General features: G+C 41.9%; 1 protein-coding gene across 1 annotated transcript in view; it reads right to left on the bottom strand.

Annotated features, from left to right (window-relative positions):
• Window positions 1-20060, bottom strand: part of LOC111152678 (ATP/GTP binding protein like 1) — a 438273-nt gene that overhangs the window by 98210 nt on the left and 320003 nt on the right. The window contains exon 19 of the mRNA XM_022511237.1: window positions 7451-7582. Within this exon, the coding sequence (XP_022366945.1) occupies window positions 7451-7582 (132 nt within the window). The remainder of the gene's footprint in view (window positions 1-7450; window positions 7583-20060) is intronic.

Genomic DNA, 20060 nt, shown 5'->3' with positions numbered 1-20060 from the left:
ATATATATATATATGACTTTATGACTTTATATATATATATATATGACTTTATTTATGTATTTGAGAAAGAGAGAGCACACACAACAGAAAGCAGGATGAGGAGCAGAGGGAGAGGCAGAGGGGGAGGAATTATCAGTCTGCTGATAATTTTCAGCAGACTCTGTGCTGAGTGCAGAGCCCATAACGTGGGGCCTGATCACGACCTGAGCCAAAACCGAGAGCTGGATGCTTAACCGACTGAGCCACCCAGGCACCCCTCTTCCCTGGGTTCTTCTAACCCACCATTTCCTAGAGTCGAAAAGTTTTTTGTTTTTTTTTTTTTAAAGATTTTGTTTATTTATTTATTTGACAGACAGAGATCACAAGTAGGCAGAGAGGCAGGCAGAGAGAGAGAGAGGAGGAAGCAGGCTCCCCGCCGAGCAGAGAGCCCGATACAGGGCTCGATCCCAGGACCCTGGGATCATGACCTGAGCCGAAGGCAGAGGCTTTAAACCACTGAGCCACCCAGGCGCCCCTAGAGTCGAAAAGTTTTATGTGAGACCACTTAATCTATTTTAGACAGCATCTGTAGATCCTTGCTACTCTCTGATGCTCCTCGTCACCAGATCTCCCCCATCCAAGGACGATGACTCAAGATATGATAGCACATCAGGTCCCTGGGTTAGTGGAAATGCTGGACCTAGACAGTCCCAAATTTCTGCGATATTAGCAAGAAGGTTTCTCTACTTCACTGTACACAGAATATCCACATACTAGCACATAATATAAAATTATGTACATTCGATAACAGTGAAAATTCAGGCTTTTGGACAAATTGTGGGGAGAAGGCGGAGCAGCAGGATGAGAATATGAACTAAGAAATGATTTTTAAAGAGATGCAATTTTGTGGGATGCCTGGGTGGTCTCTACCTGCCACTGCCCCTGCTTGTGCTTTCTCTTTCTCCCCCTCTCTCTCTCACAAATACATTTTTTAAATCTTAAAAAAAAAGAAATGCAATTTTGTGAATTTCTAGGACATCGAACAGATCTCTTAATATCCCTGGGTTCTTCCTGTCCCCATGTTTAATATAACTTAATTACATTAATATAACAATTAATACAATTACTAATTATATTACAAATTACCTATGATATATGTGTAATGTAGCACAGTTAGTCATATAATTTAGTATGATCTTTATGTTCCCACACAGCTTGCAGACCTGCAGCATCATCTGAGCAAGGAAACTGAGCTGCTAATGTCCTCACTTGAGTTTCCACAATTGCCCCCATAACTGGTTTCATCTATCCACCCTTGTCCCCCTCTCCCTGTGATTCCTTCTCCCCGCTTTTCTCCTTCAAAGTGTTCACCACAATTACAATAAAATTGATGTTCATGTAATTAGCTGTTTATTTTCTATCTTCTCTGCAGTCCAGAAGTTCCATAGGGCAGGTCTATGTCTCCTTCACAGGAAAATCTCTACACACAGATGTGCAGCCCTTGAGGGCACTCCGTAATTAGCTGCTGAAATAAATAGAATCTGCTCGCCCAGACCCTTAGGGGACTGCTTAGACATAAATACACCATATACATACATACATACATACATACATACATACATACATACATACATATGAAACACATACAGTGAGTGTGTATATATATATATCTCTCAACTAAAGTAATTTAAAAAACTTGAAAATAGTTTTAACTTATCAATGTTTTACCTTGCTGTAAAAATTCTAATTGGACATTATTTAAATGATCTCTCCTTTCTTTCTTAAGCGACCCTGATTTTCTTAATTCATATATCCCCTGTGCAAATGACCACACATTCAATTTAATGGCATGTCTCTCGGAAAGCTCTACAAGCTGTGATCCCCTCATTTACAAGGTGCAGTTGGAGTACCCCTCCTATACACCCACGGCAATCCTTTATCCATTCATTAAATAATGGATTCCAAAACTACTACAGCATGGATAGTAAACTCCTGATTCTGTATCTCTTGATTTCACACAAATTGATCTATGGCAGAGCGAGAAAGGAAGATAATGACAACTCTAACAGCTGGAGATTGTCTTGCTCTGTTTTGTAAATGAACGAGGCGTAGATGAACTCTGTGTATGAACTGACCCACTGAGGCCTTGTTTCAGTTCTCCCAGGGATCTCCCATCTTGGGTGGGAAGACTCGGGATGCTCAACTCTTTCCCTCCTGCTTGCTCTGTGCCCTTAAACTTAATCTGGGTTTCCAAAGCTTGAAAATTATAATAGATACATTTTCATTGAACACTTACTATGTATTTTACATGCATTAGCTCTTTTAATCATTGCAAGTCTTCAGAGTAAGTTCTGTTATTATCTCATAATATAGAGACCTGTCAAGTCTCTTTTCAATGGTCACAGAGATAGTAAGGACAAATCCAGAATGTCAACCCAGAGGTTCTGACATAGATCACATGAGCTTGGTCTAACCACTGCCAAGAACTACTTCTTTAGTAAGTATTATAATCCCATAGACGTGTAAAGGGATACAAGGAATGAATGACAGAATGGACACACAGGGCATGGCCCAGGAGGTGGCCTTCAGTGTGGTCTCAACACAGACCCAGCAGGGATCAAAAGACTAGACATGAAACAGCGCTGAGAGTCACCTGCATCCCCATAGACACTGACTCCCATCTTTCCAGGAGCATCTGGGTCAACAGCAGCCTCAGCTGATGGGGGAGGGGAGGATCCTGATTCATTAATTCCGGTTTTGAGGCATACCATAGAAGCCCGAGTTGCATTTCAATTCATCTGCTTTCTGCAGACTCTTCCAAGCCCTGTCTGGTTTCCCAAATTCACAGAAAATATAACTCTCAAAGATGTGCTGACTACGAACTACCCAGACAGCTCCCAGCTCAGGGCTCATTTCCAGGGAGAGGCCATCTCTGGGGCTCCAGTTCCCTATGGTCGACCCTACAGAACTCAAATGTCTTCTCTCTCCTCTGAATTAAGCATGGGGCAAGGACCTGGCTGGGACTAGGGGTCAAAAGTATGAAATCTGGGTTCACACTCCATGGTTTGAGTTGGAGCAGTCGTTTAACTCTGCTAACCCTCATTTTTGTCATCATCGAAGGCGGAGGGGTAGGACTAGACCCGACCTTGAGCGAGGGGCCAAAGCCATGGGCACCTTCAGTAAATGTGCAGTGTTTATTGCACTCTTAAGAGCGGACTTTGCTGATGGGTGAGGGTTTAGAAGAGAGGGGAGTCGCTCTGCTCAAAATGTCAAACTTCCAAGATGGAAAAAACAGCTCTGAAAACCTCTCTCTGCTTTGTAGATTTCCCTTCTCCTCACTGAGATAATCTCCTGTTTACTAAGCACCCAAGGAGGATTCCTTCCCGTTTTGACCCCCTCTTTCATCCTGAACTACAGAGCAGCAGACTCTCAGTTTAGCTTCTGTCTCACTGAGCACATGCTCTAGAAGACCACTGAAATCAGCACGGGAGGCGAGACCTGGTGTTGAGTCACCTGGGTCCCCATCCCAGCTCTTGCTACCTGTGGGACCGTTAGACATTTCAGCTCATCTCTGCACCTCCCCTCCCTCACATGTCAAATGCGGTGCTATTCAAAGTCCCTACTTACTCCATAAACACTGCTTAAGCATACCCTATTTGAGAATACACAGTAGTTGGGAAGATTAAAAGAGTGAGTGCACGCGGGGTGCCCCCGGTGGTCTCCTTGCAGATGTTCCCAACTGGAAGCTTAGGAGAAAGATCAACACTGGGAAAGGTCACGAACAAGAGACGCTTCCCAGGCAGAGGTGCTGAACAACTCATCTCAATCCACCTCCCCTCAATCCACTGTGATCCGCAACTAGCGGTTAAAATTCTTTAAGGCTCAAGTTTTAATTATCACAAAATTCACGTCACTCCATTTCTTCAGATTTCTCTTAAAATCAAACTTAGTTAAAAATCATTCATAATTTTTTTTTTTTCAGGGAACATCCTAACACCGCTCCTATCTGCCCCTCAGACATTTGTCCATTGGGATCATCTACTCAACTCCGCACCAATAGAGAGTTAATCAGTCTTCTCTGTGTTACCTCCTAATATTTCCATTCTTGAACATATTTTTCTGTCCTTTTAAGTTTCTGATATTCCACCTCTTTCCCCAACTGTTATTTCTTAGAAATCCTTGCTCTGCTCAGCTTCATTACATAAATACCTAGCACAGTGCCGGGCACACGGTACATAATCAATGAACGTTTACTTTTAAAAATACATGTATCAGCTTTATTGAGGCATGTGAACAATGCAATGATTTTTAGGAAATGTATAGAGTTTTGCAGCCATTATCAATAATCCAGTTTTTGAACACTTTTGTCACCATAAAAACTTGTCTTTTATGCTCACTCCAGTCAATCCTGCCCAAAGCAACCCCTGATCTGCTTCTTTACTCTGTAATTTTTGACTTTTTTGGAAATGTCACATAAATCGAACCCTACATTTTTTTGTCTGCCTCTGACTTATTTTTAAGTTTATGTTTTTGCGTATACCGGTAGTTTATCTCTCTTTACTGGGGGAGAGGCAGAGAGAGAGGGAGAGGCAGACTCCCCACTGAGCCAGGAGCCCGACGTGGGACTCAATCCCAGGACCTGGGATCATGACCTGAGCCGAAGGCAGACACTTAACTATCTGAGCCACCAAGGTGCCCTAGATCTTTCCACCTTTCTAATAGAAGCATTCAAAGCTACAACTTTTCTCTAAGCACTATTTTAACTATACACCATACATTTTGATATATTGTATTTTTACTTTTATTCATTTTAGGACATTTTCTAATTTCCTTCTGATTTCTTCTTTGGCCCAGGAGTTATTTTTGAGTACACTGTTTAATTTCCAAATATTCAAACATCTCCCAGAATCTTACAAAAGTTGATCTGTAATTTAATTCTGTCATGGCAAATGAACATACTTGTATGGTCTAGTATAAGGTCTACCTAGGATAACTCTGATGTGGACTCAAAGACAATGTATATTCTTCTGTTTTGAGAATTGTTACATATATATCAATCATATGTATCAATCAGGTCATGTCTTCTCTAGTTACTAATTTTCTGTTTGGTTGTTCTATTGCTTACTGAGAGGAGTATTAAAATAACCAACTACTATTACTGAATTTTTAAATTTCTTCCTTCAATTCTGCCAATTTCTGCTTATATATTTTGGGGTTATAAACATTCACTTACATTCATTATACATTTCTGATTAATTATTCCATTCTGTATTACACTGGATGCTATCCTAGGTCTCTAAGGCTGTTGACTTTTTTTCAACATTTGTTTCTCTATTATTTAAGATTAGTAATTTTGGATTGACCTTCAAGTTTAATGACTGATTCTCCTGCCATTACAGATCTGCTCATGCTCCTATCTAGGGAAACTTTCACTTTGGTTGTGGTACTTTTCAGTGCAAGAATTCCTTGCTTGCAGGAAAGCAATTCCTTGCTTCCTTCCTACATCACTCTCTCTTCCCTTCCTGTCTTCCTCCCTCTTTCCATCCTTCCTTCCTTTACTTCCTTAGTTGGTTTCCTTCCTTCCTTCCTTCCTTCCTTCCTTCCTTCCTTCCTTCCTTCTTCTCTTTCAGATTCTAATTGTGTATCAAAATCCCCATGACTGTGGTTGGGGCTTAGAGTAAATAGGACATTGAAGATAACTTGTTGGTTCTGCTCTAATTGCCTTGAGGGACCCTCTACTGATCACCAGGAGTCCCATTTCTGGAGGACATGAAGGAGAGAGTGAAGAAAGACTGAGAGAGCAGGGGAGGTATTTCTGGGTGAAATAGCAGTTTGGTGGATATTTATCTCTTTTATACTCATTAACCCAAGGAATGAAGCTATTGTATACCCAGTAAATTCATATATCCAGAATAATAAAGAACTTGTAAGAGGTAGGTACCATGATAATTGTGATATTGGGATTTATAGTAGGAAACATGTATTTGTCCTTCATCCCTAGTCCCTGACATGGGGCTCCTAAAACCCTTGTAAATTCCTAAGTGATAAGAGCATTTGGAGCATCTTTTGTTCTAATGAGGTGATTCTGGGAGGGCTCCTGGATCAGACTATCCCCACTGGGGATGGGAGTGGGAAGAGGAGCTGGGGACAAGTTAATAACTGACCACAGCTACATGAAGAAGCCTCCATAAAATCCCAATAAATGGCATTCGGAAAGCTTCTAAGTTGGTGAGCATATCCACATGCCCGGAGGATGATACCAACCCCCGACTCCACAGGACAGAAGCTCTTGTACTGGGACCCTGCCAGTCCCTGCCCTTATGTTTCTTATCTGGCTGCTCACCTGCATCCTTTATCATACCCTTTAATAAACAGGAAACGGTCAGTAAGTGCTTCCCTGAGCTCTGTGAGCCACTCCAGCAAATTACTGAATCCACGGCAGGAGGGGAGGTCATGGGACCCTCCAACTGAGAGCTAAGTCAGACAGAAGTCATGGGGAACCTGGGACCTGACTACTGGTGACAGGCACCTGAAGGAGGAGGCAGTCTTGTGGGACTGAATCCTTAAACTGTGGGATCTGCTGCTGTCTCTAGGTGGATAGCGTCAGGATTGAGTTACATTGTAGGACACCCAGCTGGTGTCTCAGAAGTCCCTGGTGGGGTAAAACCCCCAAAGATCTGGTGGCAAGTGTCGGAAGTTCTGTGTGAAAGTAAAGGAGAAAGACGCAGGAGAACTGGAGGGTTTTCCAACTCAGTAATTTTTCTTTGCTTTCTATATACATTTGAAATAAAGGCCAGCTTTTATTTTGTGTTTGGACAATGCTGCCTCATCAACGTCTCTTCCCTTTATCCTAACAGTAAGAAGTCCCTCCTTCTTTACCCCTCCTTATCTTCCCCATTGGTTCAGTGGGGGAATCATGGAGCTCTAACCACTGGGACCCAGAAAAAACAGAATTAGCTTCAGTGGATCACTGCTCTGCTTTTCAGAGCGTGCTCACACAGAGGGGTGCAGAGGGTCTGATTTTCTTTCAACCCTTCCTAGTTATTTAAGATCCTTTCATATACAGTATCATTTTGTTGCTCTCATAAACATGAAACAGAAGCAGTATTTGTGCTCTCCTCATTTCACAGGGGACGAATGGTGGTTCAGAGAGGTGGCGTTAGTAATGACTCCTAGGTGCACAGTTAATAATTGTAAAGCCAGGCATTAAACGGAGGCTCCCTCTCTCCAATTTTTATGCCCTTTGCACTACATCATATCATCTAGAAAACAAAACACAGCAACCAGGTAGGAAAGCTATTATTCATCAAAAATAGAGAGAGGTTGTACATGCTTCCAACCTGTTTGTATTATAATCCTACAGTCGAAATAATGAAAATGCTTATTTAGGGGGAAAAATGGGTGGGGCATGTGTCTCAAAGGCAAGAATATGGGCATAAAGTGTCTTTTGTCATTGTCCCCAGGGACTTACCCTGTAGCCGATGTCTTCCAAGAGATGTGATGTGCCCACACTGGACTCTGCTTGCCACAAGGTCTCCTTGATGCTACAGCCATAAAGGAATACATTCTTCTTTTGAGAGTGGCCATGGAAATCACAGAAGACCTACAATGGCCAAACAAAGGAGAAAACAAAAGGTCTATTGGCGGCGGCTGCTGCTGCTGCTGCTGCTGCTGCTGCTGCTTCTTCTTCTTCTTCTTCTTCTTCTTCTTCTTCTTCTTCTTCTTCTTTTTTAAGATTTTATTTATTTATTTGAGAGAGAGAGTGAAAGAAAGGAAGAGAGAAAGAACATAGGCAGGGAGGAGGGGAAGAAGGCAACGGAGAAACAGGCTCCCCGCTGAGCAGGGAGCTGGATGCGGGATTCAATCCCAGGACCCTCAGATCAAGACCTGAGCCAAAGGCAGAAAGTTAACCAAGGAGCCACCCAGGCGCCCCAAGTCTATTGGTTTCTTAATAGTCTGAAGTGTCAACCCATCCTGTCACAGTATCAGACCCTCAGTCCAAATTCGCATGATGGTTTCCAGACCCCATATGTGCCTCCTCCTGATCCATGAACTGAAAAGGCAGTCACCTGCCTTCCAACCACCTACATACAATGGTGGAATGAAGAAACATTATTCCCAATAAACACTATGTTTCAAAGAGGAGGAGTAGGATGGACACAGCAGTCGCTTGTCCATAATGATTCTGAAATAATAGGGGGCAGGCACTGGGAGGTTCCTATATATGGAGTATAATTTAATTAAATATTATGTTTCCTCCCTGAAATCAGAAAAAGAGCTGGTGCTACCAATGGCATTTGGTGACACAATTGAGAAAAGAGAAAAAATAAATGCAAGAGAAAAAATAAAAGGCATAAGATTTGAAAGGCATAAATAGCAAGGTCTTTATTTTCTTAAAGACTGTAAAACGTAGAATATCAAAAATCTGTATGTACATATGAAATCACAGGTTAGAATGTCAATATCTAAAAGTCAAGTCCACTTATATATCCTATCAATGTACAAATAAAAGCCTAAATTTAAAAATGGGATTTAAAGTAGCTGGAAAGTGGGATGGCTGGGTGGTTCAGTCAGTTAAGCATCTGCCTTTGGCTCAGGTCATGATCCTGGGGTCCTGGAATTAAGCCCCACGTCAGGCTCCCTGCCACATGGGGAGTCTCCCTCTGTCTGCCGCTCCCCCTGCATGTGCACTCACTCTCCCTCTCTCTGACAGATAAGTAAAATCTTTTTAAAAATAGCAGAAAGCATTAATCTCATAACTTTAAAGATGTGTAAGACACATTATTTGAGAAAAATGAAAATTTGCAATTCTTAGCAAATTTACCTACCTGGGTTCAATGCAATTTCAATCAAAACCCACAGAGGGTGTTTTGTCGTATTTTTACCTTCTGGAAACTTACAAGCTGATTTCAAACCAAACTGAAAATGCACGGAACCAAGAAGACTGAGCCAATCTTGACAAAGAATGAGAAAACTGGACAAATTATGTAGAGATATCAAAACTTGTTTTGAAGTTACAGTATTTCATACACAGTATTATTGATAAAACAATACATAAATCAATCAATGGAGGAAAACAGATATTCCAGAAAGGGACTCTCATATATAGTCACTTGATTTATGACAAATTTGATACTCCTGATACATCAGGGAAAAGGTGGTCTTAGAAGACTTACGGTCCCATGTAAAAAAGGTAGAAAATAAAAATAAATGTGCATCTCTACTTCACAATATATTAAAAAAATAAATTCCACACAGATGGTAAATCCTAATAGGAGAAATAAAGTAAAACAGCTACTTGGGGTAACAAAATAGGCTACTCTGTATGACCCTGGAGCTGGAATACAGTTTTTGGAGGAAACAAACAAGAAATACATATAAATGAAAAATACTTAAAAATTAGATATAGTCAGGGGTGCCAGGGTGGCTCCATTGGCTAAGCATCTGACTCTTGGTTTTGCTCAGCCCATGATCTCAGGGTTGTGAGAACGATACCCTTGTTGGTCTCCAAGTTCAGCATGGAGTCTATTTGAGAGTCTGTCTCTCCCTCTCCCCTCTGATACTCTCTCTCTATCAAATAAATAAAGAGATCTTTTAAAAACATTAGATATAGTCCAAAGGCAGTTGCTTGACTGACTGAGCTAGCCAGGTATCCTGCTTTTCTACTGTTTTAAATCCAATTTTTTAATTTAGATTTTCATTTGTAAATCGATAGGGTATACAGGTGGACTTGACATTTAGATATTGACATTCTAACCTGTGATTTTATATGTTACAAAGACATTACGAAGAATGTAAAAAGGCAAACCAAAGAGTGAAGAGACCCATGTATACTATATATATCCCACAAATAAATATATATATTTCTATACATCAATAAGGAAAAGAAAGAAAACCCATTTTTTTTTAAATGGGTAAAAATCTTCCACTGACATTTCACAAAAGAGAATGTTCAAAGAGCTATTAAGAATGTGAAAAGGCAAACCAAAGAGTGAAAAAGACCTATTTGTAATATATATATATATATATCTCACAAATAAATATATATATCTCACAAATAATATATATAATATATATATATATATTTTATATATCAACAAGGAAAAGAAAGACAACCCATTTTATTAAAATGGGAAATATCTTCCATTGACACTTCACAAAAGAGAATGTCCAAAGGGCTATTAATCATCAATATCAAGAAACTCTAATTTGCATACCACAATGAGATGCCACTGTCTCTCAGGGGTTATAAGGATGTTAACATCATGAAGACAGACAACACCAAGTGGTGACCATAAGACAGAAGAAAACAAACCCTTGAATCCAATTTGTGGACAATAAATTGATGACACTCCTTTAGAAAATAATTAGGGATTGTCTTCTAAAGCTGAATATGCAGATATTCTAGAAACCTCCTCGCAGAAATGCATACACTGAACACCAGAAGATATCAAGAATGTACACAGCAGCACTATTTTTATTAGCTTAAAACTGTAACCACATATAATGGATTAATTAATCGTGGTAAAATCATTTGACAGAATATTGTTGAATACAAGAGAGGAAAAAAAGCAAGCTAGACACAAAAGAGTATATCCAAGGATTTCTCCCTTTTTTTTTTAAGATTTTATTTACTTATTTGAGAGGGGGTGGAGAGGGAGCAGGAGCAGGGGGAGGGGCTGAGCAGGGAGCCTGATGCAAGGCTCAGTCCCAGGCCCCTGGGATCATGATCAAGGATTTCTTTTATATGATGCTCAGAAACAGGCAAAACTAATATGGTGGTAGAAATTAGGGTTGTGTTTATTTTGGGGAACAGGGTATTATTGTCTGATGTGTCTGGATTGCTGGTTAAGTTCTTTTTCTTGATTTGGTGGTGGTTACATGGTGAGTACATTTTGAGACAGTTTATCAAGATGTGCAGTTGTAATCTGTGTTCTTAAAATTAACAGATGATCCCTATGCATTGTGTGTTCCAAAAGAGACAGAAATCCTAATATTTTATTTTATTTTTTTAAAGATTTTTATTTATTTATTTGACAGACAGAGATCACAAGTAGGTAGAGAGGCAGGCAGAGAGAGGAGGAAGCAGGCTCCCTGCTGAGCAGAGAGCCCAATCCGGAGCTCGATCCCAGGACCCTGGGATCATGACCCGAGCCGAAGGCAGAGGCTTTAACCCACTGAGCCACCCAGGCACCCCAGAAATCCTAATATTTTAAAGAGTTATTTCCTCATGTTGGCTCCTTAGTCTCTAGAAATCCAGCCTTTGCATATTAAGGACACAGAGTAGGTACCTGAAGGTGTTTGTCAAATTTAATAATGATGCAGAATTGAGGGTAAGTAATAGCAGAGTAAACAAGTAAGAGTGGAAATTGTTAAGTGGCAAAAAGAACAGGATTAGCAAAAATAGAAATACTTAAAGTGGAATAAATGTAATGTCCTACAATTAGATTCAAACAAGGGCCCAAGTGAAGTATAGACACGTTTAGCTAAGAAGTAGATTTTGAATGAGAGATCCAGAGGTTTTTGATGGCAATTCGTTCAGAATAAATCAGAGGCCGCAGATGTCAAAAATTAATCTAATCACAAATTGCCTCTGGAGAAGTAAAGAGGCCATATATTAAGAGAACAATCAGTCCAATGTACCTCCTACTGGCCAATTTATGTCTAATAGAGTGTTTCTCATGCCTGAGTATGGCATTTTAGAAAACACTAGGACACCTCAAGAAGGAGGAACCAGAAAGCCAGGAGAAATGGGAATGTTTGTAAACAAAGGACAACTAAAGATATGGGAGATGTTTATCCCAGAAGTAAAAAAGGCTCAAAGGGGTCTTGATAGGAGACCCACAGATTTCCAAATTCTCCCAGTGGGAACATGAATAAATGTACTTGCTGTCATTTCAGAAAGCAGGGGAAGGCAAAAGGAAGGATCATGTGCACCCAGATTCCAGCTCTATATTAAATTCAACAGTTGTTGAGTATCTATTGCTGGCAAGAAATAACTCTCCATAGTTATAGCTGTCTTGATATGCTGTGTCCCGCTTTTAAAAACTTCCGTTCTCTGGAAATGTTTCAGCAGAAGCCAGACGAATGGTTATCAGTGATGTTGTTGGTGGAGAAGTTAGACTGGATGATGATTTTTTGGTGTGTGATTAAAGTCCTGAAGTTCATTGCATGAACAGGAATTTGTTGACAGCGGGAGGGCAGCCCAGGATGCCCGGGGTGCATGAATAAAGCCATAAACACACACACACACGTCAAAGAACACTAAAGGGCCAAGTAAGTTAATGGTCTGCCCAGCTACGGCCGAAGAGGAAGACCAACTCTCTGATGGCAGCTTAGAACTGAGAAGCCGTGTTGCTCTGCTGGTGGGCCATGGGAGTAGGGAAGCATCAGAGATATCAGGACTGATTTTCTGGAAACAAGTTTGTTGAAGAACAAGGGGGGCTGACTTGCTTGGGAGCCAGAAGGTGGGTTTTTAGACAGACCAAGTATGTATGAGATGAGGGTTTTAAGGACTAATGGATTCTAAATTGTTCCATATGTTCACCTTGCTGTCCTTCTCTTTCTCCTAATTGTCAATAACAGACAGCTACTACTACATTGGGGGGATCATTAAATTACATTTTAAATTTCCTGTTAGCAGGAAAGTATTTAAGTATTTTTTTCTCTCCAACAAAACAAGAAAATAGTTTTACCTTTCTTAAGTGGGATCTTTTATTCTTGGTTTAGGTTGAAGTCTGATAAGAAACTAAATCTCCCCAGCTTCTAGAGATCCCTGAGCTCTGGGTGCCAGAGCCGAAATGATCAGCAGATTTGGGAGGAGGGAGTCAGTCCAATGACAAGTCACACACCACACATGGGACACAAAACAAAAGCACAGAAACAGTGAATGAGCAGAGAAAGTCGTTCCCTAAAAAGTGGGGTAATCAAGCAAAGGCACAGAGAAAAGCAGAACACAGAAAACGTGGGGGTCGAAAGAGAAACATGAGAGATGGGAAGAACGGTCCGGGCTCCTGGTGCTTTCCATTGCTCTAAGAATATAGGACTTCTTTCCTTCAAAACTCTCTATCTTACTACTTGGGTTACTTTGAGCAAGACTCTGTTACTTCCAACCAATAGATCCCCTAGGCCAGTGTTTCTCCATCCTGTCTCTGTACTAAAGTCTCCTGAGATTATAAAAATACCGATGCCTGGAGCCCACCTCCAGAAAGTTTTAGTTAATTGGTCTGCAGTGACACCAGAACTGTGGGATTTTTTTAAGATTTCCAAGTGATTCTAATGCGCAGCTGGGGTTGAAAACCACTCTGGTCCCATTGAGAGTTGAGAGCAGTGGATCTCACGTGTCATGAGTGTTAGAATCGCCTGGAAGAGTTTCCAAAGTATAGTCTGTAAACCACTCCCCAGCAATTCTGCGATTCAAGTAGTCTGGGGTGGGCCCCGGGAGTTTGCATTTCTAGCAAGTCCTTGGTGATGCTGAGACCTTGGACCTAAGCCCATGTTTTGGAAGTCTCTAGGCTAACGGAACCAAAAGAACTGTTGGAGCTTTAATCCTCTGCCGTTACAAATTTGCCACCAAACTTTGCATCTCAGTGTCTCTATGTGAATTAAACACCCACCATTCTTATGAAAAGTGTGCAAAAAAAAAAAAAAAGTCAAAGCTGTGTCTTAGCAACAGATTTCTCAATAAAGCCAGAAGCTTTGCCTTCATGGTGACAGGGTACCCTTTAAATGCTCAAGTCAATTGAAGAAAAGAGTTTTCTTTTTTTTTTTTTTTTTTTCTGATCCTGACAGACTCTGGAAGCTGAGATAAATGATGGAGTAGAGACCTAGTCACCTGTGGGACTGAGCCCTGCTTAGCCCTGGGACTTCTAGGGGCCTCTGGAGACTCAAAATAGAGGAGACACTGACATTGTCCTGCTTTTGCTCAAATGACATCTCTAAAAATAAATGCTTGTTAATTATAAGAAACATGTATGCCTCTATACTATAGGCAGTAATTATAAGACAAATTATCAAGTTATTTCTGTTGAGGGAGCTTTTTCTTTCCAATGGAAGATGTAGTGCTTATTCTTCCTTTTGGTAAAGTTCTGTGCCAGGTGGGTAGGAAGTGTGCCCAGTGGTGGCACTCAAACATTCATGGGCTAACCTATGGTCTTATCTTGTTTATTTATCAATTGATTCAGCAAATATTTACCAGATGCTTGCTTTGTGGCAGGAGAAATTAAAATGTTAATATAATACAGTGCTATTCTTAATAGAACAATAGTTACTTTATTGAAGACTTATGATGCTCAGATAATGAGCTAAAAACTTAATACACATTATCTCATGATGAAGCAGGTGCTACCATTATTCCCATTTTGTAGCCGAGAAAACTGAATTCAGATCAAATAAGTAACTTATCTTTTCCAGGCACACCCAAGTCTGCACTTCTCTTAAGTATGTGAATAAATATTTGAACCCCAGTATGTTCTAACCCAGAATCCATGCTTCAAAACACTTTTTTTTTTAAAGATTTTATTTATTTATTTGATGGAAAGATCACAAGTAGGCAGAGAGGCAGGCAGAGAGAGAGGAGGAAGCAGGCTCCCCGCCAAACAGAGCCCGATGCGGGGCTCAATTCCAGGACCCTGAGATCATAACCTGAGCCGAAGGCAGAGGTTTAACCCACTGAGCCACCCAGGTGCCCCAATGCTTCAAAACACTTAAAATTTCTGTATTGCCTTTTCCAGGAACTGTTGTTTTCGGATTATCTCATGAGTAAAGAGGAAATCATATTGCCATGAGAGGAGGATGGAAGTAGAGGTAGGAACAGGTCTATGGGAACCCAGATAAGGGGGTATGTGCACGAGTCCAGGGGCATCACTCACACTGTGCTCCATAATGATGGTACTCATGAGGGTGCAATGTAGGAGTCCTAGGATTCTCGAGGCAGAGGGGAGGATGTTCCTAATTTGAGTCCCACTGGGTGAGAGCCATCCAAGCCAAGGGAATGAGGAAGAAGGCATCATGGATCTGAGGAGTTTCACCCATTGAGAATAAGACTGCAGAGTGAAAGGAAAGGAGAATGGACCCCAGGGCCTACAAGTGGGCAGTGGGCAGATCAGTGATACCCCTGCACACCACTCTGGGATGTCTGGACATTTCTCCGAAGGTGGTGAAGGAGCCATTAAGTGTTTGCACAGGAGAAGCAGTATGGTCAGGCCACCGGGACAGGAGTTCGAAGAGTGGACTAGAGGGATGGACACCAGGGCCCAAGAGTTGACAAAGGCCTAGCTAATGCAGCAGAAGTATGGTGCTTAAGGAAGCTTAAGCATGGAGAGAAAGGAAGTTGAGTGAGAGGGGAAGGAAGTAAAATCTACAGGAGTTGGAGACAAAATGGATCTAGGGGCCAAGTGAGGAAGAGGTTAAGGATACTCCCTAGATTTCTGGCTTAAGTGAACAGGCAACATGATTGTGCTTTTCCCCAAGGCAAAGAATATAGGCAGGGATGACGATCTGGAGGTTTCATTTCATTAAGGTGTGTTTTGCTTGAGCTGGAGTGGTTAGTTTTGAACTTGCGTGCCCTGGGCTAAATGGACTCCCCTGCGTCTGGCTTTCTCCATCAGCAAACTATATGGTGTTGATTGGATTACGATTTTGAAATCAGGCTCTTCTGCATCTCCCTGGTACCTTTGCCAATGAATTCTTGTCTGAGCTAAATTGCAAGGTTAATTTAATTCATGCAAACCTGAGTTCCAACATTTCTTGCTCAACAAAGAGATCGTTTGGGACCACATTGCTATGCTCCTCACACGCCTTCCCCACCTTTTGCCTCCATTCCTTGGTTCCATTCCTGGTCCTCTGTAAGCTAATTGGGCCCCTTATGCAAGAGGTTAACCCCCATCTCAAATGCACCCCCCCCCCGCCCAGGCATTCTCCTGCTCCCCACAACATACCTATCCCTGATTGTGTTCACTGCTCTGCCAGCTTTAAGTTGTTGTGTTTTCCATTCGTGACATCTGGGTCTTATTCCCGCTTCCCAGCAGTGAGACCTCTGCATTATTTATGCCACTGCCACAGGAAAATGAAGATGAGGCTGAACTGTGAGAAGGCACATTCTGGTGTATGTGATGGAAACCCAGAACAGCAATGCTTCCAATTAAGCCAAGCAAGGCTCACAAAAGCCCTGGAGACGCCAACGTGTGCACAATACTTTGCGGGCGGCATTCAGCCCAAGCTCCTGAGTGGAACATCTCTATGAGGGAAATGATATTGGTGGCAGAGCCAACTGTCTTCCAAGAGCCCCATCTGCAAGACCAAATTTTCCAGACCTTCTACAGACAGTCATGCTCTCTCCTTAGTATTTCATCTGAGTGAGAGCAACATCCAGTCATGGCTGAGGCAAAACACAGAGGGCCTGGGCAGAATTTATTCCTAAAACTACCTGAGAGGAGATTTTACGCTCCATTCCCTTTCCTAAAGGGGGAGACTTTTACTAAAATTGAGCCACTATGGGCTAAGGTTCCAACATGGCCTTAGAAAAAGCAGCCTTTGCTTACAGATCACTTGGGCCCCTTCCAATGGCGAGCGTGGGGCGATTATTTCACATTGAACTCAGCAGAAGCTTCAATAACTAACCAGCAATGAGACTTCCCAGAGTGGGACCCTTTATTACATGTTATAAAATGCTGAAGGACGTTTTCTGACATCCCATTGCTATGTATTACATTGTCCTTCTTTCCAAGATAATTTAATTACACTGAACATGCCCATGAAAATTAACATGAAACATACAATCTAATACGTGGCTCTGTCTCGGACATAACAGTCTCTGGTAACTAATGTTAAGTTTAATATCTGCTATTTACTAGACTTCCTGATAGGTATCAGTCACACTGGTAAGATTTTACACACATCTACACTCAGTATTGATATCCTGTAAGGGCGGTATCATCCAAATTTTCAGATGAGGTTCCCACTTCTGCTAAAGTTAAAAGAGGTTAACCGCTTGCCCATGGCCACTCATTACAAAGCAATGTTTCACCTCAGACTTTGATCAGTCTGGCTTTAAAGGTTTTCCACAATAAAATATTTTAAATCATTGGACGTGCCAGTGATGAAGAGAAGTATAACAAGATTGTCAATTACCAATATTCAGATGGAACTACCGGGTTTACTCTGAGCTCCTACCTTGGTTCATTTCCACTCCCTGTCTCTGGCTGGCTGGAGCTCTGTGAGCAGTGAGGGGGGATACCCTGAGAGGGCATTCAGAAGGTTCCTCGGGAGTGAGAACTGTTCCTTTTCCCCACTTTTAGAGGTGGGAGGAAGAGAAGCACCAGCCCGGGTGTCACGTTTGGACGTAGTCCCAGTGATCTGTCAGCCTGAGTGAGGCCACTGCCTTCTGTTTCACTCAGTTATAGGTACTGAGGCTCTCAATGTAGAAGCATTGATCTACCCATTTTGTGCACCACTCCCAATCAGGGTAGATGGGTTATTGGGACCCCTGTCTTCCCCAAGACGTGAGGCCTAGACTAATCTTTTTGACCCATTGCGGATGTCCACGTTGTCTGGATAAACCCAGAGGGTGGGATACAATGCTGACCCACTACCATGCTTACTTCCTCCATGTAAGAAGGCTTACCTCAGTTTCCTGATTTGCATTCCTATCTTCAAGGGCTGTCAGTAGTCTTGGCCCCCAAGGCTGGGTTGGGCTTTATGATTGGCAATTCCCACTTTCTGGGACTAGAACTTTGAGGTCTATGTCCAGTGCCATTTGCCGTGATCAATGCTGCCTTGCTCCACTCACCAACCAGTCCTCCTCGAACATGTGTACTGAGCAGATGCAGCACAAGTCCCCTGTTTCTTCATCTGATGTCTGTTTTTACCTGTGGCCCTCCCTCATAGACAGCAGTCTTATGGCAAAATTAGCCCATCTGGTCCTGTCTCCACACATTTCTTGCCTCCTCCCCATTCCACAAGCTCTAGGCAGAGGCACCATCACATTAATTCAGGCAACTACCCCCCTACTTTCCCCTCCATTCAACCTCCGAGCTTTGCTCCGCCTCACCAAAAAATGACAAAGAGGGAACTGGCTCAAAGTTCTTTGAAAAATCTGATGGGCCCTCCCTGTGGCACATAGAAAACCCAAGATTTCCACCCCTGTGATACACACAAAAGATACATTAGAGATACCAGCAAGGGAGAAAGAAGAAAACTTCTCTGCTTGTCAACATAAATTTATTCAAGAAACTTTAGCAATTCACTTAAATGTGGAAGTACTGGTGTCTATAAAAATACCTACAGAACATGGTTTCTGGTATTTAGAGAAGCACTGTTTAATCTGTATTCTGATACAGTGGAACAATTTTAAATAAAAGAATATGGAATCAAATTTAATTTTTTCTCACCCAGGACCTCCAAGAACATTCTGCCCCCCCCAACCATATCCTTACACATGAAAAGGGGAATTCTAGATGTAGTACCTTAGCATGAATAAACAAAAATGAGCAAAAATAACACTTGTCCTTCTGCCACTTCTGAGGTATAAAGTGAAAATAAATAGTGTGTCTAGTGTATCTTGAGGCCTTGGGGAACTCAGGTTTCAGGAAGAGACATACCATACGTTTCTGCAGTCTCCTTTTGTGTCTCTTAGAAGAAGCTGATTAACTAAAAACATATGCCGGAGGGACAGAATAAGACCAGGAAAATCATTTAAGTAGCTAAAAATTCTGTTCCACTGGGCCCCAGAGAAAGATAAAACCAAAATATGCCCACCCTGTCCCTTGGCAGAAGGCGGCCTAGTTTATATAAGTTGTAAATGGAAATCAATGAGCTCTTCAAAGAGCACTGAAATCCCTTTACCAGCACGCACTCCTATAGTGAGAGCCAGGAGGAAAGAATCGATACTGCTCCTAATTCCAAAGCCCAGATTCTTCATAGGGACACAGGGTCCAGGCCGGCTGCAACACAGAAGCCTAGAAGAGGCTGTTGGCCTGCCTTCTTGGGAGCCTGAGGGAGACTCACAGCTTTCTTCCATTCCCCTTAGCCATGTCCACACCTCCTGGCCCTCGCAGGGACCTCCCCAAAGAGGAACAGATTCAGTGCCTCCTACTAGCCGATAGTGGTGGAGTCTGTTCTCTGGGCTTCTCTGCTGGCATGCCTTGTCGTGGCTGGACCTTTCTGACTCATAAACAGATCTTTCTCCTACAGCCTTTCCACTCTGCTGTGTGCGTGCCTGCGTGTTGGTCTGTCTCATTTTGGGCAGGTCCCTTTGTCTCCTAGCTGTGCTTCAAATCCCTGTGACTATGCTTTGATTTGTTTGTCTTTAATTTTCTGTATTCATGTAAATATGTACCTACAGTGACATGCACAGACCTCGAGTGACTTTTCAGTCAATGAGTTTGGGTGTAAGTGACTCTTTAATTGAGATGTAGAACATTTCTACTAACCTCAAAAGTCCCCCTGGCCTCCATTATTGGATCCCTTGCTAGAGGCAACCAACGTTCTGATTCTTCCATCTTGAACTTTACATACGTAGAAACAGTGTCTATCCTATGTCACTCAACATGCTTCTGAAGTCCGTCTGTTATTAGCTCATCACTGCTGGGTTCTGTCTTGTTTATTTCTTACTGAATAGTACTCCAATGTATGAGTGTACCATTATTCACTATGCTTCTGGGTTTTGGATCCAACACCTGGAACAGATTTTTGACCCTCTCTCATAAATTAGAGACAGAAAATCAGGGCTCAACAAAATGGGAAAGAGACTATAACGTCAGTGTCATATCAAACGAATCTATGCCGGCAGGTAATAAGAAGCTTTCCTTCCTTTGCCCCTTGCAATCACCCCAACTGCAGAAAACTTGCCAGAATGCCAGTTTCACAAGGAAGAACATCTAAGAGATCACAGGCAGTCCTGTTGACCCTCTGGGAAAAGACTATTATTTTTCTCTACTTTATTGTAATAAAAACAAACAAACAAACAAACAAAAACTCTTATTAATCCTTCAAGTGCAGCTTCAGTGGCATCTCTCCTCTCTGGTTTTTCCATAACCTTGAGGGAAGATGACTCAACCCCTTATTTGTGTTCCTACAAAACT

This window comes from Enhydra lutris, unplaced genomic scaffold, assembly GCF_002288905.1.
Source record: "Enhydra lutris kenyoni isolate GAN:26980312 unplaced genomic scaffold, ASM228890v2 scaffoldscaffold29, whole genome shotgun sequence".
Classification (NCBI taxonomy): Eukaryota; Metazoa; Chordata; class Mammalia; order Carnivora; family Mustelidae; genus Enhydra; species Enhydra lutris.
This window is presented reverse-complemented; position numbering and strand designations above follow the sequence as displayed.